The 22,069-nt window shown below is 41.6% G+C and overlaps 2 protein-coding genes across 2 annotated transcripts; both read right to left on the minus strand.

Annotated features, from left to right (window-relative positions):
• Positions 1–10,993: 10,993 nt before the first annotated feature.
• LOC109481082 (vasorin-like) lies at positions 10,994–16,572 on the minus strand. Its single transcript, XM_019783553.1, has 4 exons — positions 16,096–16,572; positions 12,933–12,937; positions 11,420–11,633; positions 10,994–11,074 (listed from the first exon to the last, which is right to left on the minus strand). Exons 1-4 carry the CDS (start codon positions 16,570–16,572, stop codon positions 10,994–10,996), a joined length of 777 nt encoding a protein of 258 aa, XP_019639112.1.
• A 2,089-nt stretch (positions 16,573–18,661) lies between these two features.
• Positions 18,662–20,112, minus strand: LOC109481083 (toll-like receptor Tollo). The gene is made up of 2 exons (XM_019783554.1): positions 19,456–20,112; positions 18,662–19,228 (listed from the first exon to the last, which is right to left on the minus strand). Exons 1-2 carry the CDS (start codon positions 20,047–20,049, stop codon positions 18,662–18,664), a joined length of 1,161 nt encoding a protein of 386 aa, XP_019639113.1. The 5' UTR covers positions 20,050–20,112.
• Between the last annotated feature and the right edge of the window lie 1,957 nt (positions 20,113–22,069).

Raw genomic sequence — 22,069 nt, forward strand, 5'->3', positions numbered from 1 at the left:
CTACTCTATACTATATATATATATATATATATATATATATATATATATATATATATAATATAAATCATACAATATAATAGAATATCAAATATTAGACGCACTTCAATTGAGATGAAGAATATATCTGAAAGTTTATTGACTATGTTGGTCCTTTTATCAATTTCAAATACTCCCCACTTACAGATCATATACTAGCTCATTCAGACTACAATCCAACGCTGACAGAAATCAGAAATGACCAAAATGAACAGACACGATCCATATTCCATCTCTCTCTCTCTCTTATGTATTTTGTACCGCGTACCATGTATTCATTTTTTAATAAACAAAATTGGTAACAGAACTGTATGAACATTGTATACATTTATTCATAGCATACGTATTTTTAGCAAACAACAGTTAAACTGAATAGTCTGTGTGCTGTGCACGTGTCCATGCATCACTTGGCTACTTCCTTTTCCTTTTTGCATAATTTAATAGGTTGAACTCAAAAGTGCAGTTTTGCATTCTGACGATAGTTCTAATATAAACCAATGAAACTAGATAAAATGGAGACTTGTAAACCTTAACGTAAATTCAGGTAAAACTTCCATACGGTATTCAGGTAAACAGATAAAACTAAAAGATTGGCTTTACGATACATTGCCCTTAACATTGCATGTCATTTTTCATTCGCCTTCTCCTTCGGTATTAAATATTTTCGCATGCAATCACGATCAAACACATTTCAACTGACAGTCACTTCAGAAGTTGCCTCTTACTTGATCAACGGTATTCGCGACTTGCTGATTCTCCACTGGGCGGCTCGAAATCTCTGATGTCGTGTCTATGTTATAAAGTGAGGTATTAGCTCTAACGTTTAGTGTTGTGGGCAGGCGAACTTCAGTTGAAGCGGCAGCATAGAAAGTCAAAGATTCCTCATCATCCTCAGGATGAGAGTTCTCGGTTGGCGGGGCCTGCCCGGGTACCGGTGCAGTCCCGACGGTCTCGTCTCTCACGCCGTCATCAGGTTCAAACACGTCGTCGCTTTCTTCACTAGCATCGTCGTCTGATATTTCGCAGTAGTCGTGTCTCTGCGGGACGTACACATCTTCCTCGTCGATTTGGTTGTATGTGTTTGAGAATGACTCGTGGGCAGTGTTCTCGTCTAGATCTGTTCGGCAGCTGTCACGCGCACCCTCTGTCTGTGGCGTTTCTTGTGAATGACTGCGGTACATTGGGTTCATCTGTAGCTGCCTCAGAATAGCATCCCTTGGAATAGAAATGTCTCCCGTGTTATTGTCTGGCCTTCGGGCGTCACTATTTCTGTCTGCCTGCTGCGTTCCTTGTGAATGACTGCGGTACATTGGATTCCTCTGTAGCTGCCCCAGGATAGCATCTCTTGGAATAGAAATGTCTCCCGTGCTATTTTCTGGCCCTCGGGCATCACTAGTGTATGTCTCTGGTGTTTCTTGTGTATCATTGTGGTACATTGGGTTCCTCTGTAACTGCCTCAGTATAGCATGCCTTGGAACAGAAGTGTCTCCCGTGCTATTTTCTGGCCACCGGGTGTCACTACATGTATTTCTGCTAACCTCGTCGACCCTAATTCCTGTAGATAAACCTGTTGTCTCATAGGACTCAAGGCCTGTGCCACTGGATCCCCTGTTGTCATGATTAGGACCATTGCTACTTTCCCTACATTTCCTACGGTAGTAACGCGTAGCATAAACACAGGAAACGATAAGAACAATTGCAACCACGGGGCTTACAATCAGAGCAATCCACGTATTCATAGCGTTATTGGTTGCCCCAGCAGTATTATTTTCACATTGAGTAATATTTGTTGTCTTTGTTTGGTTGCACATGTTGTCAGTAGTTGGAGGAGCATAAGACCCAGTTTGTTTGTCAGTACCAAGGACAGACACTGGAGTTATTCCTGCCATGTTGTTACGTGTTTCCCCCGTTGTGGAAACGTTAAAGAACGACGTATGCTTCTCGCCATGAATGAGAGTAAAACAGGGAACCCTTATTGACCTAGAATCGCTCCTAGTCGTTTCTTGTTTTAGGTTGCTTGCTACCATGCTAAAGCCCTCTCCTCTCGAGTCACCCAGTTTGTCTCGTGTCTCTACGTAAGAAAACTGTAAACTTGAGGGACCTCTCAACGCCAGACCTATACCCCCTGACCCTGTCCCTCTCCACGCGTTCAAACACTGACTCGATAAAACCTGGTTTCTATCTGGCTTCCCATTCTTTGCTACAATGACAAAAGGGGGATAAGACGTAATATGACCCGAACGCAATTCCTTTGGGAGTGGATTACACGGGAACCGATTTGTGGGGATGTTTTTCTTACTTCCCGACGTATTAAACCAGTCAATAGTGAAATTGTTGTCATTGGTGTCATAATTGATGTGTAATGCTAAGCCAATAGCCTTGAATCGTATCCACTGCTGTGTCTTTGCATGGTCACAGTTATCCATCACAACCTCCCATGGTATATCATGCAAAGTATCTGCTCTGGAGTCTACAAGCTTCTTTCCACTAAATTTGACCCTGATAATGCTTTTCAGCGTTAAGAGAAGTAGGGTCGATAACAGCTAGTTTTTGCGACGACAAAATTCCAAATTGAAAACCTCTCATAGCGAGGGATTTCCAACCTTGTAGGCAACTTTCTAATGACCTATTTACACTTTCAGGGGGATGCGTGTAACTTTTGCTACATGAAATGCACTCGGACCTCCCTGCATATTGGTTCACAGAATGCCGATGAGGGTTCAAGTAATCACCCTGCATTTTGCTGATGGGCAGGCAGCTAGTGAACGTTTTCTTTTGACATGTCGGAAAGCAGGTTTGATTTGTGAAGGGTTTGGATGATACTGACAAAGCCACCAAAAGGATCAACATGACAAACCTGGACTGAAATCTCGTTTCCATTTTGAAGGTAAACCTTGTGCTCACTGAAAACGTATCAGTGCCTCTCTATCACCTGAAACTTCTGCCTTAAAATTCGTCTGATGTCTCTCTACGCTCTGTCTCTCTAGATTTTTAGATATTACAGATAGTTTCACTTGCGTTGCAATTTGTCAAAGACAGTACTAGTATTCTATAGTCTAAGAATAATTTGCTACAGTTGCACCTCCCTTGTCAGAGAAACGCCTGGTCCGGTGACTTGCTAACGTGATCGAAAATGGCACCAGCTGCAAAGTCGTTTTCTCCTGACGTGGAAGTGTTGTAGGACTGTCGGATGTCGTCGGCCTTTGTCTTACCAGGTTGTCGCAGGGTCGGTGCGGAGAGGCTGCGATCACTGCTGAGTCACCGATAAGTTGGCGCGGGCCACAAACGACAGCAATGAGACCATTACTGACATATGCTCTAATTTGCAAATTTTACCTGCCACTGTTTTTCAGATGATAAAATCATGAAAAAGCTGTATCCATTGCAAGAATAGGACCTCAACCCATATCAGAGAAGCACACGCGAACAACTCACAACTTATCTTCAAATCATGAAATTTATAGGGAGAGACCTATAGACTAATTTTTTTGCTCACATTATGCTACATTATTAGAGTCATGGTTGATTAAGTCAGGGAGGTACCGGTGTTTTCAAATTGGTTTTTTAAATTTTGAATGTAACATTGTGTGAAAATTACATCAATAGTCATGTGTGATTGGTCTTGTCTGTTGCCATAACAACATAGTGGATGGAACACGCGTTTGTTTGAACCATTCTTTCATTTCTCAAATCGGCCTGCAGGCCACTTTTCATTGAGGTTATGAGGGAAGAGTAACCGTCAGGCAAAATACAGATACATTTCACACCATTTAAATTCCTAATAAATCTATACACATATTATAATTATACTTGGAAGGCGGCTGGAAAGAGTAGAAATCGACCAAACAGAGAGATAATATGCCAGGGGCGTTGGTCCGGTAGAGAGAACTGTTTACTTTGCTGCGCCCACAGCATGTTATCTCACTATTTGGCCGATTTCTACTCTTTCCAGTCGCCTTCCGAAGCCTGGTAGAGGCTACCATAAATGCGCAAAATATGTCTATAGATTTATTAGGAATTTAAATGATGTAAAATGTATCTGGTACACTGCTGTTTATTTATGACACATTCCTGATGTTATATAACAACACAGTGAATACTGGACGAATGTATCAAGTATCATTTACTCAACGTTTATTTTTCTACGTGTTTATACATTTCTACAGCCATCGTTGCTACCTTTCATATTTTCTGTATCTTTTGGATGGCAAAAAGGCATTTCTACTGGATAGTCTACGTACACTCAAACTTCTTCACAACTTTAGGTAAAAATGCCACCAAATGTTTGTGGTATAGATACAGCCCACATGTATATGTACAGCTGCCTTAGCATTGACGACACTACAACACATCAGTCATTGCGTTTACACAACAACGATCTTCGTGCTTTATATAAATCAATACTGCAAACATTCTTTTAACGGTACTAAAACACCACCTTGCGACAAGCAGCATACAACAGGAGTTATCACGCTAAAATAAAGGTAACGGGTAAGTTTTACTTTTATACGTGACTGACCAACCAGGTGAAGCTATGCTATTGAGAACACTTCAAACTGCTATAACAAATACATATGGTACCTCGAGAAACACACATAATGGGACAAGCGGCAAAACCATGGTTTGCTTGCTTGCCATTTTTCTACACATGTAAAATGATCATGATGCTCCATACACGCTAATGTCCGTACGGTTTGGTATGTCTGTACAGTCACCGGCCATGTTGTAAACTGTTTCTCCTTCGTCTACCGAATTAATGTTGTCTATTGCACAGTTTGTAGCTTCGGTATTTCTGTTCACATTATAAAGTGAGCCACATGCGCCGATATCTCTTGTGGTGGGCAAGACAACATCAGCTGATGCTGCGGCATAGAAAACCAATGCTTCCTCGTCCTCGGCCTCAGAGGCAGGGTTCTCGTATTGTGTGGCCTGCCCAGGGGTATGCACTAGCTCAACATCTTCGTCTCTTTCGTGGTAGTGATTTTCACAGGAAGAGTCGAACACGTCTTCATTTTCATCAGATTGTTTGCAGAAGTCGTGCCGCGATGGCCGAGTCAGTGTTCTTTGGGTGCAGACTGGGCGAGAGGCTTGGCCCTGTGACATGTGACTATCGAGTGTGAGGCCTCTGTGTATGGCATTTCGCTGGGAATCATTAGCATAATCTCTAGTATCATCATCTGATATCTCAAAGTAGTCATGGTGGCCCAGTGGATCATACACTTCATCCTCGTTAATTTGGGTATACGTGTCTGTCATTGGTTCGTGAGAGGGTTGTTGCCCTAGTGAGTCGTGAACAATGTTCCTAACATGTGCTCTCTCTGTCTGGGCCTTTCGCGTGCTTCACTAACGTACATAGAGTTCCCGTGCAGCATCCTTAATATATCATTTCTCACGTTTCTCGCGTTGGAGTCAGGATTGGGATTTAAAATATTTCTAACGATGTCGCTAGCCGTGGTTTCTGAGGGAGATATTACGGCCAGTGGCTGCAGTGTGGTGCCTCTGGATCCGTTGGTGTTATGATTATTATCATTTGTCTTCCGGTAACAATACGCGGCAAAAATAACGATAACAAAAATACTTGCAATCACAACAGAGGTTACTGTAAGAGTTAGTCTTAAATCTATGTTAGAGGTTTCTTGGAGAGACAATAGAGTTACACCAACTGTCGTACCCAATGTATTATCAGTTGTTCGTATTCGGCTGTGCTCGTCGTAAGGACTAGTGACAGAAGCTAAAAAGGTACTATTCCCCGGAGAGCCCATGTTGCTTTCTGTTTCCTTCACTGTGGACACGTTCAAGAATGAAGCGTTTTTCTCTCCACGAATGAGAACAAAACAGGCGACATTTAACGGGAAATCTTCCCTGTCGTATGCAGATGAATTTGTCCTGATAGTTGCGACCGTGCTGAAACCCTGCACTGAGGAGTTGCCTTGTTTATCACTTGATTTTACACGAGAAAATCGCAAACTAGAAGAACCCTTTAAATCCAAGTGTATACCACCAGACCCTTCCCATGCTTCCAAACACTGACTTGAAAAAGAGGATCTATGTACGTCTTCTTTTCTTTCCTTTGCTACGAAAACAAAAGGGGCATAAGACACGACACGACCAGAACGAAAGTGTTCGGAGAGTGGGCAGCACGAGTCCAGGTTAACAGGGAAGTTTTTCTTACTTCCCAACGTGCTAAACCAATCTACAATGAAACTGTTTTCTCTAGTCTTATGAGTTATATGCAACACTAAGCCAATTGCTTCGAATCGTATCCACTGTCTTGGCTCAGTATTAGCTAGATAGAAAACACAGTTTTCAAACACGACATTCCATGTCATCCCATACAAATTATCTGCTCTGGAGCTAACCAACTTATTTTCACCAAATTCGGCTCTGTAAAGGTTTGGTAGATTCAATAAAAATTCTCCGTACAGACATACCAAATCGTTATGACTCAAGTCCAGAAACTGCAGTTGTATCGTTGATTCAAACGCATTAGATGGGATTGTTTTGATTTTGTTTCCACTGAGAAGTAGTGTTCTCAAGTTTTCCAGTCCGATAAACCAGGCACTACGTACCTCTCTCAAGACATTACTCCTTAAATCTAACAGACTGAGGTGGTGCATATTGATCTTAAAACACCCAGGGTCTAAACTGGAGATGTTATTGTGAGAAATAGAAAGCTGCCTGAGAGTGTATCTAGTATTATTTGAACCGCTGTGCCAGTACATGGGGATGTGGGTCAACATGTTGTAGTCTAGATGCACATTTACTATCCCGTAAAAGTCTTTAAAAGCATTGCTGTCTATTCCAGTTATTCCTGAATCAATAAGGAAAAGAATTCTGAGTGAAGTTGGGTCGATTACAGCTAGTTTTTCCGATGACAAGATACCGTACTGAAAACCTCTGATGGCGAGCCACTCCGTACCAGGAAAACACCTCTCTAATGACGTATTTGCAATTTGAGAAGAATGCATTTGACCCCCCTGACATAAAATGCACTCTCTTTTACATCTACAGGTATGACGTTTCTGGAAATCATCAATTTCAGCGATGGGCAGACAGCTAGTGAAGGTTTTCCTTTGGCATGTCGGAAAGCAGGTTTGATCTGCTGAGAGTCTGGGTGCCTTTAAAGTGATCAGGACAACCAGAACGTTGAACACATGCCTCATTTTTTTTTTTGGATGTTGCGACGTGTTTTACCTTTAGTCTGCTGAATGTTCCAAAGTTCCGAATGACTGGATGAGATGTTGGCTGGTTTGGGAGCAGGATCTGCGTGGAGTGGCCTGGGCACGACTGGTGACGAGTCGACTTCAAACAGAAGAACCGATCTCTGCTTTCTCTCTGTTGTTCTGCTCAACCAATCGTCGAATGTCAACGAATACGAGTAAAGTAATGAGTGAAATAAGACGTAGAAATAAGACCCCTGTGTTGACGAACAAAATAGTTCCTGGTTGACAGAGAGGCGAGTGAAGTTAGAGAATACTAACTCAGTCTCGGAGAACACTCTACTTATTCCAAAACTCAGACTAATATAATATGTTGAAGAAAGTAGTACATGGTCACCAATCACTCACTAGTCACTACTGACTTCACACGTGCCTTGTACACATGTTGCACAAGGGGAAAAGTAGGACATCAAAAAAAGTTTGTGATCTAGTAATACTTGATGAAACAAAACAACTACTCATTACGTATTACACCGTCCCACACACATCTACCAACGTTCAGTTCTCTTTGGCAGGGTCTGTAAGATTCTGTGACAAACATTGAACCTCAACACTCTAGCCGACAAAGTTAAACAACGTTAAACATCAACTGGTACCGTAAAATCATGTTAGCCACACAGGATTTCATCATAGCAGCAAAACGTTTTTACTTGTCCGTGTTCTGAATACTTTTTTTCATCAAATCTATTACATTTATGTGCATCGTATTTTAGTGACTTGTCAAACATTTCACTTTCAATGTACAAGTGGCTCCTAGAATATAAGTTGTGCACAACTTGAGTAGGCCGCCACTTTGCCTTCGTCCTTTCCTTTGTATTATTGTTTCTTTGAATAAAAAAAATAAAAATACTCGATGATACTTTATGTTCCTGTCTGTGATATACGCTTTGTCATCAATAGTATTCCTTTGAAAAAAAGAGTGATGTTAGAAAGACGTCTAAAACGTTGACCAACAGTGGGTGTATGGTGTACCTATGTCATGGAAACGTACTAATTGAAGGGGGCAGATTTTAAACCTAACTGCATATTTCCATTTATGAAGTAAGCTGTGAACATTATGTAATTCAGTGACCAATTTTGTTTACTACCAGCAAACCGTCGGTTGCCAAAAGTAACCTCACCTATGCATTTGTTCTTCCACATCCTTTTTTCTTGAAACAAAATATCTAGGCTGCTGTACTGATGTTACTTTTGTCTGAATTTAGGTCAGAATTATCATGTGAATAATTACACTGCATACAGAGACAGGTCGCACGTTGCCGCAAGGACAAATCTTTCGAAGGGAAAATTTTACTTATTATAGGGACATGTGCATAAACACGTGCATACTAACTACATGGGTGTCCCAGTTTGTGGGGGTTAGACGGTGTATATGTAAGTTGCTGACATCGGTTTCCGACCGCTAAATAGGACATTTCCTCAACATTGTACGTCAAGGCATCGTGAAACGGTTTTCTTTCGACTAACAAAATACTCCAATACAAAAATTCATGATGTATGATTCACATTTATTAATATTGATCATCCTTCAAAAATATTACACAAAATTTACTTTTGAATATATACTGACCACATAACACGTCTTAATATCCCAGTGGATAACCGTCATTTGGTTCATTATCTTATTAAAATCAACATGTCGAATACCTCTAAAATAATCTGTATAATCACAATCACTTTTGAATATATACTGACCACATAACACGTCTTAATATCCCAGTGGATAACCGTCATTTGGTCATTATCTTATTAAAATCAACATGTCGAATACCTGTAAAATAATCTGTATAATCACAATAATACTCCCTATTCATCATATACAAAGCTTATCTTATAACCAAATCGTTCACATGAGTACAAAGTGGAATTGTACTATCGTCATAAAAACTATGGACAAATATCATAAATAACGATGGATAATCTACTGAACTATACTTGTTTTTTGTTTCATAGGTCAGAAGCGACTGATTGAACGTGGGGTAAAACTGTCTTGAGCAGACTTCCACAACGACCATCCTGATGTGGGACTATAATGATGGCTGTAACAAAACCTGAGTTGTGAGACGACCATCCTGGTGAAAAAAAACTTGATAGTTCTAGTTCTACCTGTTTAGTATTGCAAATATTTATTTTACATATGTTACCTGTTTTCGTATAGTAGGTTCTCTCTTTGTTGTTGCTTTACACAGTATGTGAGGAGTTTTAGGCTATTGAGAACACTTCAAACTGCTATAAAAAATGCATACGGTACCTCGAGAATCACACATAAGAGACAAAAGGCAATCCATTGTTTGTTTGGTTGCCATTTTTCTTGTTCTACACATCTCGCCGTGGTTTGCTACACAATGATCATGATGCTCCATACACGCTAATGTCCGTACGGTTTGGTATGTCTGTACAGTCATCGGTCATGTTGTAAACTGTTTCTCCTCCGTCTACCGTATTCATGGCAAGGTGACTGTCTATTGCACAGTTTATCGCTTCGGTATTTCTGTTCATATTATAAAGTGAGCCACATGCGCCGATATCTCTTGTGGTGGGCAAGACAACATCAGCTGATGCTGCGGCATAGAACGCCAATGCTTCCTCGTCCTCAGATGCAGGGTTCTCGTATTGTGTGGCCTGCCCAGGGGCGTGCACTAGCTCAACATCTTCGTCGCTTATTTCGTGGTAGTGATTTTCACAGGAAGAGTCAAACACGTCTTCATTTTCATCAGATCGTTCGCAGTAGTCGTGCCGCGATGGCAGATTCTGGGTTCTTTGGGTGCAGACTGGGCGAGAGGCTTGGCCCTGTGACATGTGACCATCGACTGTTAGGCCTCTGTCTACTGCATTTCTCTGGGAATCATTGGCATAATCTCTAGTATCATCATCTGATATCTCAAAGTAGTCATGGTGGCCCAGTGGATCATACACTTCATCCTCGTTAATTTGGGTGTACGTGTCTGTCATTGGTTCGTGAGAGGGTTGTTGCCCTAGCGAGTCGTGAGCAATGTTCCTAACATGTGCTCTCTCATGTGTCTGGGGCCTTTCCCGTGCTTCACTAACGTACATTGAGTTCCCGTGCAGCATCCTTAATATATCATTTCTCACGTTTCTCGCGTTGGAGTCAGGATTGGGATTTAAAATATGTCTACCAATGTCGCTAGCCGTGGTTTCTGAGGGAGATATTATGGCCAGTGGCTGCAGGGAGGTGCCACCGGATCCGTTGGCATTATGATTATGATAATTTCTCTTCCGGTAATAGCACACAGCAAAAGTAACGATAACAAGAAGACTTACGATCACAGCAGAGGTTACTGTTAGAGTAAGCCTTAAATCTATGTTAGAAGTCTCTTTGAAAGACAATAGAGTTACACCAACTGCCGTACCCAATGTATTATCAGTTGCACCCATTCGGCTGTGCTCGTCGTAAGGACTAGTGACAGAAGCGTTTATGACCACTGAATTCGCTTCTGAGGTCGAAAAGGCACTATTTAATAAACCCTTCCCCGGAGAGCCCATGTTGCTTTCTGTTTCCTTCACTGTTGACACGTTCAAGAATGAAGCGTTTTTCTCTCCACGAATGAGAACAAAACAGGCGACACTTAACGGGAAATCTTCCCTGTCGTATGCACTTTGAGAGTCAACTGTGAATTTTTTCTTTGTAGATGAAACCATGCTAAAACCCTGCACTGAGGAGTTGCCTTGTTTATCACTTGCTTCTACACGAGAAAATCGCAAACTAGAAGAACCCTTTAAATCCAAGTGTATACCACCAGACCCTTCCCATGCTTCCAAACATTGACTTGAAAAAGAGGAGTCTTTTCTTTCTTTTGCTACGAAAACAAAAGGGGCATAAGACACGACACGGCCAGAGCGAAAGTGTTCGGAGAGTGGGCAGCACGAGTCCAGGTTAACAGGGAAGTTTTTCTTACTTCCCAACGTGCTAAACCAGTCTACAGTGAAACTGTTTCTCTGGCCTCATGAGTTATATGCAACACTAAGCCAATTGCTTCGAATCGTATCCACTGTCTTGGCTTATAGAAAAAACAGTTTTCAAACACGACATTCCATGTCATCCCATACAAGTTATCTGCTCTGGAGCTAACCAACTTATTTTCACCAAATTCGGCTCTGTAAAGGTTTGGTAGATTCAATAAAAATTCTCCGTACAGACAAACTAAGTCGTTATGACTCAAGTCCAGAAACTGCAGATGTATCGTTGATTCAAACGCGTTAGATGGGACTCTTTTGATTTTGTTTCCACTGAGAAGTAGTGTTCTCAAGTTTTCCAGTCCGATAAACCAGGCACTACGTACCTCTCGTAAGACATTACTCCTTAAATCTAACAGACTAAGGTGGTGCATATTGATCTTAAAACACCCAGGGTCTAAACTGGAGATGTTATTGTGAGAAATAGAGAGCTTTCCAAGACCGTATCTAGTATCATCTGAATCGCTGTGCCAGTAAATTGGGATGTGGGTCAACATGTTGTAGTCTAGATGCACATTTACTAACCCGTAAAAGTCTTTAAAAGCATTGTTGTCTATTCCAGTTATTCCTGAATCAATGAGAAAAAGACTTAGGAGTGAAGTTGAGTTGATTACAGCTAGTTTTTCCGATGACAAGATACCGTACTGAAAACCTCTGATGGCAAGCCACTCCATACCTGGAAAACACCTCTCTAATGACGTATTTGCAATTTGAGAAGAATGCATGTGACCCCCCTGACATAAAATGCACTCTCTTTTACATCTAGCGGTCATTAGACCTGTATAGCGTTTCTGGAAATCATCAATTTCAGCGATGGGCAGACAGCTAGTGAAGGTTTTCTTTTGGCATGTCGGAAAGCAGGTTTGATCTGCTGAGAGTCTGGGTGCCTTTAGAGTGATCAGGGTAATCAGAACGATGAGCAAATGCCTCATTTTTTGGATGTTGCGACGTGTTTTACCTTTAGTATGCTGAATGTTCCAAAGTTCCGAATGACTGGATGAGATGTAGGCTGGTTTGGGAGCAGGCTCTGCGCTTGTTGCCTGGGCACGACTGGTGATGAGTCGACTTCAAACAGAAGAACCGATCTCAGCTGCTTTCTCTCTGTTGTTCTGCTAAACCAATCGTCGAGTGTCAAATAATACGACTAAAGTAATGAGTGAAATAAGACGTAGAAATAAGACCCCTATGTTGACGAACAAAATAGTTCCTGGTTGACAGAGAGGCGAGTGAAGTTAGAGAATACTAACTCAGTCAGGGAAAACACTCTACTTATTGCAAAAATCAGACTAATATGTTGAACAAAGTAGGACATGAATAAATCCGCAAATCCAAATGGTCACCAATCACTCACTAGTCACTACTGACTTCACACGTGCCTTGTACACATGTTGCACAAGGGAAAAAGTAGGACATCCAAAAAGTTTGTGATCTAATACTTGATCATTACCTATCACACCGCCCCACATATATATCTACCAACGTTCAGTTCTCTTTGGCAGGGTCTGTAAGATTCTGTGACACACATTGAACCTCAACACTCTATCCGACAACGTTAAACAACTCTTAATTCTACGTGGTAGTTTGCTCGGCTCTCATAACATCAACTGGTACCGTAAAATCATTTTAGCCACACAGGATTTCATCATAGCAGCAAAACGTTCTTAGTTGTCCGTGTTCTTAATACTTTTTGCTCATGCTCACCAAACCTATTGTATTTATGTGTATTGCTTTTTTAGTGTCTTGTGAAACATTTCACTTTCAATGTACAAGTGACGGCTAGAATATAAGTTGCACAACTTGAGTAGGTCGCCACTTTGCCTTTGTCCTTTCCTTTGTATTATTGTTTCTTTGAATAAAAGATAATAATACTCGGTGGTACTTTATGTTCCTGTCTGCGATACAAACTATCAATTTTATTCCTTTGAAATAAAGAGGGATGTTAGAAAGACGTCCGTCCCAAAACGTTGACCAACAGTGGGTGTGTGTTGTACTTATCTCATGGAAACGTACTAAATGAAGCGAAGATTTTAAACCTAACTGTATATTTTCATTTAAGAAGTAAGCTGTGAACATTATGTAATTCAGTGACCAATTCTGTTTAGTACCATCAAATGCTTCGCTGCCAAAAGCAACCTCACCTATGCATTTGTTCTTCCACATCCTTTTTTTTCTTGAAACAAAATATCTAGGCTGCTGTACTGATGTTACTTTTGTCTGAATTTAGGTCAGAATTATCATGTGAATAATTACACTTCATATAGAGACAGGTCGCACCTCATTGGTTGCTGGAAGGACAAATCTTTCGAAGGAAAATTTTACTCACAATGGGGACATGTGTATAAACACGTGTTTATTAACTACATGGGTGTCCCAGTTTGTGGGCGATAGGTGTTGTAAGTTGCTGACATCGGTCACCGACCGCTAAATAGGACATTTCCTCAACAGTGTATGGAAAATCGTGAAACGGTTTTCTTTTGACACATAAAATACTCCAATACAAAATTTCACGATGTATGATTGACATTTATTGATAATCCATTAAAAACATTACACAAAATTTCCTTTTGAATATATCCTGTAAACAAAACAGGCTTCATATCCCAGTGGATGATCGTCATTATCTTTGTAAAATTAAAGTTTCGAATATCTCTAAAATAATCTGCATCACCACAATGATACTCGCTATTCATGATATACACACCTTATTTTATAACCAAATCGTTCACACACAGTATAAAATCGTCATATATAATCGTCATACTATCGTCATACAAACAATAAACAAATATGATAACTCAGAATGAAAAATCTACTGAATTGCAACATTGATAACAGGCCGATAACCACCTTATTTATTTATTTATTACAAATTATTTATTATAATAACAATAACAATGTAATGATGAAAATTATGATACCAATAATCACCAGTACAATACAGGAATATAATAAATGGCTCAAATATTCGTGCTAGAGAAAAAAAAAGTAAAAATACAGATTATCATTATCAAGAAACACACCAAATCCAACAATGACAATCATAACGTCATAACAAACTTTCTATTGTCCGTTCCGTCTGTTCTCCGACGAAGGCATTAGGTTTGATCGAGGGATCCCGTTGTGTTATCCACACTACATGTTGACGTTGCCAATTTTAAAGGCTTCTTCGGTCGTCTCTTGGCTAGTAGTAATATCCTTGTTCCAAATCAGATGAGTGATTATCTGTTTTTTCATACACGGAATTGTCCCCACGGTTTGATATGTCCGTGTAAGCTGTGTCTTCTTGATCGAACGATTCATCCCTGTGGTGATGTGGAGTTTGATCGGTGACAACATTTCCGGTTGTGTACAGACTCACACGAGCTGACGCCGCGGCATAGAAAGGTTCTGAGTCCTGTCCGGGCGCATTTTCAATGTCTCCGTCTCTGATCTCGTGATAGTCTGTGTCTTCGTCTTCAATTTCGTGATAGTCAATGTCTTCGTCTCCAATTTCGTGATAGTCAATGTCTTCGTCTCTGATGTCGTGATAGTAGTCTGCGCAAGGAGAGTTGAACACTTCTTCATCGATGTTATCATCTTCAGAGTAGTAGTGTTCCAACTGCAAATCATCGGTCCCTTGGGTGTAGTCTTCGGTTCCTTGGTTGAAGTCATCGGTTCCTTGGTTGCAGACATCGTTTGCTTGACATTTGCCATGCATGCTATCTGACTGGAGCCTATCTCGCGTACTACTGTTTCTATACATTGAATTCCTTTGCAAGCCTCTTATTATATCTTCCCTTGAAGCTGGAAGGTCCAGGCTGTTGCCAGCATTTTGATCGCAAGCTTCACCACTGTCCACATGGGCCAGGTAGACAGGGTTGTCTGTGGTGTACGTTACTACGTAAGGAGTTGCGTTATTCTGCCCGTTGTTGTCTTGGTTTTGACGATCTCTACCTCTTTTGCGGTACCAAATGAAACATGCAATAAGACATGCTGCAATGAAATGACACGCCACGACAGATGTTGCTATCAGGGGAATCCAAAACCTTGAAATTACATCAGGGGGCGAATCAGTCTGTATAAGTACGAAAGGTGCCCCTGTAGTTAGTGTGCTACTCTGTGTTCCTGTGTTATTCATAGTTCTATACTCCTTGGTTGAAATTCTACCTGTCGTATGAGCCTCCTCCGTGACAGAATTAATGTCACTAGTTTGTTTTGTTGTGGACACGTCGAAGAACGAAACTTGTTTCTGGTCTAGGGAGAGACCAAAGCAGGCAACACGTAACGTATCAGAATCGTCCCGGTCGTCTTGGTGTGTATCTGTGCTCTCAGAGTCATTGAACATTGCTCGTTTCAGCTGGGTATTTGCTACAACGCTGAAGCTCTCTACTCTGGAGTTGCCATGTTTGTCACTTGTCTCAACACGAGAAAATCGCAAACTGGATGGACCTTTCAACCCGAAAGTAATGCCTTCAGACCCTTTCCATGCGCCCAAACATTGACTTAAAAAAGAGTTTTCTGCGCCATCTTGAGTATTCCTTGCTATAATGACGAAAGGAGGATAAGACGCAACATGACCCAACCGCAGTTCTTTGGACAGTAGGTTGCACGAGTCCAGGTTGATTGGGACTTTATGCTCACTTAACAACGTGCTAGACCAATCAATAGTGAAGCTGTTGTCATTGACTGCATAATTGATATGTAATACTAATCCAATAGCCTCGAATCGTATCCACTGCCTTGGTCTGTTGCCACAACTATCCAGTACTACATGCCATAGTATCTCATGAGAAGTATCTGGTCTGGACTCGACAAGCCTGTTTCCACCAAGCTCGGCTCTGATCAGGTTTTGCAGTGTCAAAAATGCTTCTTTGTCTAGACTCACTAAGTCGTTATGGCTCAGGTCCAGAAAGTGAAGCTGGCTAATTGATCTGAATATATTTGGTTGGATTGTCTTAATTCTGTTTCCACTGAGAAGTAGCGTCTTTAAGTTTTCTATTCCGATAAACCACTCACTGCGCAATTCTCGCAACGCGTTACTCCTTAAATCTAACGACGTAAGGTTCATATTCTTGAAACATTCGGCGTCTAAACTGGTGATGTTATTGTGAGAAATGGAGAGCTTATCAACTGGGTATCCAGAACGCGAAGCGCTGTACCAGTTTCTGGGAATGTGCCTCAACAAGTTATAATCGAGTTGCAAACTCTGCAACCTGTGAAAATCTTTGAATGTGTCGTTGCTCAGTTCAGTTATCCCTGCTTCAATCAAAAACAGGTTCACAAGTAAAGAAGGGTCGATTATAGCTAGCGTTTTGGACGACAAGATGCCGTATTGAAACCCTCTTACACCGACCCATCGCATACCTCTAAAACATTTCTCTGTTTGACTGTTAGGAGAAGGAGTGTCAACTAAATTTGTGTGACCATCGCCACATAAAACGCATTCTGTGGTACGTACATGTCGACTGATTTGACTCATTAAACTCCTATCGCCTAGGAGGTTGTCGGGCAGACATCTGCTGAAAAATTTCCTTTGGCATGTCGGAAAGCAGGTTTGACTAGCGAAGAGGCTGGGTACCGTGAACAGGACCAGGATCACAAGGAGAATCTTGTGCTGAAACCCTAATTTCATTGTGTAGACAGCTTTTGAAAATTTCTTTGCTGAAAATCTGTTTCCTACCTGACACCTTAAACACCTGTTATTCAAAGCGTCTCTTATCTTCGATTCCAATGATGTTGATAGTGCTTCGATGTTCCTAGTTTCAGTCGTTCTTTTTGTAAATTGTACGTAGAATATTTTGTACTAAGACGGGAAAAACACTTTTGATAAGCTATTAGCTTGTATAGAGATTCAATTCCGACCTGCGGTTCCCTTGAGGAAGAGCTACTGAATGATCTGTTTTACCTGAAATGTCCAGAATGTTCCAATACAACACGCTGACTGAGATAACGACGGAGGTCTTGGCTAGTTTTGGCGGCAGGATCTGCGCGGAGTGGCCGGGGCCGCAGCTGGGCAGGTCCGGTCAATCAGTCCGTAACCGACAGCAAACAGAAGAAGCCGTTTCTGTTTGTAGGACTCTTGTCCGTAGGCGTCGTCCAGTCAATTTGACAATATTTTTGAGATGTTCAAAACTATAATGGCAAGCGCCCTTTTGAAGAAACAAAATCTGTATGGATAGAAAGATAGGCTGCATGAGGAAACTGCTTCTGAACATTCCATTTATAGGAAAACCTAGACTAATTAGCTAAACATAGTGTGACGCGCGAGCCCAAATTAGAATTGAACCATATTACGTACATGTGCCACCGCATATGCATGTGATTTATCATTATCTAACAAAAAAAAACAAGGACACCAGGAAAGTTTGCTATTGTGTGATTGTCTCTAGTATTACGTCTCTTGTATGTCACTGCCTGCCACATCTAATACCTCTTCTGAAGAATCTAACATGTTGTAAAATTGGCGTTAGTCTTATCAGGTGAAAACATGCAGTGTAAGCAGGGCTGAAAAATGAGTATGCTTCTTCACGACTGCATATGTCATTGCTTAAAATCAATGAAAGGTGAAGGTAAAACAGTTGTTAATTTTCCTTTGTGGTCAAAGCATAGCAAAGTGCTTCTATACGAAATAGATTATAGTACGTCTTTAATACGAAGGAATGAGAGCATGCCTTGACTAACTGACTCAATAGGCGAAGCTGATCGGGAAATTCGAAATTCCCTACCACATTTTAGGCCGGAATGGTTCGATCCACTTACATAGGTTTTTCGTTGGATCCACAGTCCTTGGAGCAACCAATCACGAAAGGTCCATCTTTGTATCTGGAGTAATTATTCGCATGGCAATTCTGGCGCAGGCGTGGTATAATGCCCAAAAAGCATAGCAACGTATCTTAATTGAAAATATACATTTATGTCCTAATTCTTACCAGAGCGTTGGTCTTCCTAATTTGAGCTGTTCATACGAAGGTACCCAGATGCATTACAATACAAAATTCAGCTGAAATGTCATCCTTTTGCAATAGCCGAACGTTGGTCATACTCGTACTCAATCTTTACCGAACTGTCCACATACATTTGATTTGCGTCACTGATAAAAGTGACACATCCTGTAGGGTTTATTAGTCCTTGAAATGACCAATCACAAACGGGCTATCTCCCCATCTGGGGTAATTAGTCTCATCATAAAGTCGAGGCTGACACACGCGTAATCAAACGTGCCACCGACACAGCAATATGAACAGTTATAATATGTGAAATATGTTTATTGAAAAAGCACATGTCTGGCCCATTTTTGGTTATTTCAGGTGTTGTTACCTAATGTATGCTGTTACGCAGATTGGCCTATATAGCGGTCAGTTACCCATCTATACAGCATGGTTCTGGCTATTATTGTACAGGAACTGGCACATTCACTACTAATTCAACTATAATCAGACAATGTTTTTGTCTCACCCGCTCTTCAGTTCAATGTCACTGGGCTGGTTCTGCACCGCCCCCCTCCCCACACCAGATAAAGCATAACTCAGCTTGTCCCAGAACTGAGACTCTCCCCACTTCAAACATTCAGCTGTACTCAAGAAAAACTGCAGGTCTTTGTCGACATTTTCTAGTTTAGGACCGTCCAAGGCGATCACCACGATTCGTTTCTGTTTGTCCTTCAGCATTTGTTGGTGTGCGGCTTTAAACGCCAGCGCGCACCATTCACAGTCCACGAAACTCTGCGAGAGAAGGAGGATGGTCCTCCTACTGTCCTCAACCGACTCTATGATGGTGCTTGCTATGCACGCTCCTACCGGGAAATCTCGGTACTCCAGGCACAGCTTGAACCCCCGCTCCTCTAACCCTGGTGCAATCTCTCGCACGACTAGACTCTGGTCCTCACTGCTGTAGGAAATGTATGCATCGTACTGTTTGTCCTCTACTCGGCCAGACCTACAGCATGGATATCTCGCGATGAACCACACTTGCAGGTTTGCCCGGTACCCGTACAGTAATAACAGTAACACGGCCAGTACCTAAATTATCATGGACAAAACTACGGCAATTATGTACATATTGTCGCTGTCGCTGCTGCTGTTGCAATTTTCTGATGTGACAGTTATCTCGCAGGTCTCTGTTTCGTTGGTGTCGACACAAGAAACCGAGACTTGGACATGTAACTCATGGATATCGATATCAGCTTGATCACTTATATTCACACAGCTGCTTATATTTTCAACTAGCTGTGGGTGATCACAGTTACATCCTGTGGACCTAATGGGTTTCCTTGTAAATTCACCAACCTTAACTTCGTGAGTCCTCGGAAAACGTTCCTGGGAAGGTAGTCAATATGATTGTCCTGCAGGTAAAGCTCTTCAGCATTCACCAAGGGTGAGAAGCTGGCCGGGTGTATGCTGGACAGCGCGCCGTTGTTCAGAAACAACTTTTGAAGGGCGCTCAAACCAGTAAAAGTGTCTCTACCAATAGCAGAAATGTTGTTAAAACCCAGGTGGAGATCTGTTAGGTTGAAGTTGTGCAGAAACAAGTTGTCCGGCAGGCTTGTGATGGAATTCTCAGCCAGATCAAGGGACCGAAGGTTTGCCAAGTCGCTGAAAACGTCTACTGCGATCGTGGTTATGAGATTGTTTTTGAGATTGAGAACTTCTAGGTCGACTAAGGGTGCAAATATGCTGCCATTGAGGTACGAGATTTGGTTGTTGCTCAAGTCGACCTGCAGGAGATCGCTTTGGTTGTTGAAGAAATTCGGAGGAATAGAAGTGATGTTGTTGTTAGATAGATCGATGGAGTTGGGTGGAATCATTACAGTTGTCATCAGTGTCCCGTTGGACATGCCCATGGTGGTTGGTTCTAAGGTTGTTTCATCAGTTGTCGTAAGGGTTCCGTCAGTTGTCGTAAGGGTTCCGTCAGTTGTCGTAAGGGTTCCGTCAGTTGTTGTAAGGGTTCCGTCAGTCGTCGTAAAGGTTCCGGTAGTCGTCGTAAAGGTTCCAGCTGTTGTCAGGTCCATGGTAGTTGGTAGTGGAGTCGTCCATGTTGTCACATAAAATGGAGTAGTTTGTGCCTGAGATGTATCCGTGTTGGACAGTAACACCAATAACACCACACACAACACTGGCCTGAACTTTGTAGCCGACATTTTGCTTGGATGAAGACAATTATATACTTAGCTTTTTCACAGTTTGTTTGTCTTTTCTAACCGCAAACCCCGTCTGGTAAAAGAAGTCGATGTTTTTTTAATGGTGAAGGTTGTAGCGATGCAAGCTCGTTGTTTTAAGTGGTGTGGATCATTATCAAGAACCTGGAGAAAACCTGGAGATGCACAACATTCAAAATTAGTGTCATATTCTATCTACATGGTAAACCATCACTGCATAACAACTTGCTATTGATAGACGAGATTGATTTTGTTCAAGGTATACTTTTGTTTGTAGGGTATAGCGATTCTTAAATGACCAGTTTACAAAGCACAGTTGATCTCTGCTATGAGTCACCTGCTCCGTTAAGGTATGGCAAACAATTTCAGCTATGCGTGGTCTTGTTTGTTTTTTCTACGTACCAAAGTTGCTAAGGCTAGTGAAAAGAGCCCACGTTTAACAGAATGTGTAAGGTGCTACTGACTTCTTGAATCTCTGTGTCTCTTCCTCAAGATCTATACGCACTCTTAACATCACTTCCGAATGACACCTAGCCCATGTAGATAAGGGTTAAGAAATTAAACCGCTAAACCGGAACAACAAATTCCGAAAGTCTCTCAAAGAGGATAAGACTTAACCAACTTAAAGACACACACCTTAAATTATCATAGTTTACTTTATAAGCCATACAGTCTTACTCTTAGTCAGAAAACGTACCAGTTTCCGAATCCCTTAAAGAAAGGCACAGGCTCACCTGAAATCGTCTTTACTGAGAAGAGTTGACCCGGCCGGGGCTCAGTGAAGGACGTCTCGTGTGGGGCTTGATTTGGCAAGTCTGCGACTGCGCAGTTTATAGTGTGATGACGTCGACTTTAGCCTCGACATCAGACACCTACTACGGACGGAGTTTTGATGTTGTGCTGATTACAGAAATTTTCCCGATTGCTACTGTGTTTTATGGGGACAAGGTAGCCACTAGAAACAGTAGCCTCCTTCGCAGTCTTGTTGGGCGTCGACGTTATTTTTTCTCTGAGCGACGCGAGTAATATGCTGCCGCGAGGGACGATTTGCTGCCGAGGGAGTTTTTGCCACGGAGAGAAGGTTTCGTTGGAGCGCGAAACCTTCGTCCCTCGCGGCCGCATATTACTCGCGTCGCTCAGAGAAAAAAATAACGCCGACGCCCAACAAGACTGCGAAGGAGGCTACCAATTTGATACTGTTCTGCCAATGTGATACTGTTTTGCCAATTTGATACAGTCTTGCAGCCACCAAAAGATCTGCCTGGAGATTACTAAATCGTATACAATACCGACTTGATACGCATATTGGACTATGGCTAGACCATATACCAGCTGCACATATGTTCAAAATCGATCCGATTAAATTGCAAACTTACAATAATTCTGTCAATAGCAACAAAAGTGTGCATGCATCTGACCATGTCTCGCAAATTAGTGCTAAACAAACACAAAGTGCATGAACTTATAGATATTCTTCTTCTTTAACGTGCATGCAATCCAGGTTATTTTCACATTATTTCGATAAAACTGGGGTAGTTGGTCAACTTGTTCTTCAATACGTCGAAACACTAAAACGCTCATATATATATATATACGTATGCAACACAATTATAGCAAAATGAAATCCCTCAAATGTCATCATGATACTAGTACAAAACTGACCGTATATTTCAAAAACATTTGATTGAAAAAAATCTAACCATAC

Source organism: Branchiostoma belcheri, unplaced genomic scaffold (genome assembly GCF_001625305.1).
Source record: "Branchiostoma belcheri isolate BF01 breed outbred unplaced genomic scaffold, Haploidv18h27 scaffold54, whole genome shotgun sequence".
NCBI classification, from domain to species: Eukaryota; Metazoa; Chordata; class Leptocardii; order Amphioxiformes; family Branchiostomatidae; genus Branchiostoma; species Branchiostoma belcheri.

Bases quoted from the DNA above. Each gene is read 5' to 3' on its own strand.
- LOC109481082 (XM_019783553.1), bottom strand. From the start codon at position 16,572: ATGCGATGGGTCGGTGTAAGAGGGTTTCAATACGGCATCTTGTCGTCC. The intron at 11,075-11,419 runs GTTTGTCTGTAC...TTGTTTTCGTAG, and splicing joins ACTTGAGTCATAACGACTTA to CAAAAGAAAGAAAAGACTCC.
- LOC109481083 (XM_019783554.1), bottom strand. From the start codon at position 20,049: ATGGGCATGTCCAACGGGACACTGATGACAACTGTAATGATTCCACCC. The intron at 19,229-19,455 runs GTAACTGTGATC...ATGATAATTTAG, and splicing joins ACCCATTAGGTCCACAGGAT to GTACTGGCCGTGTTACTGTT.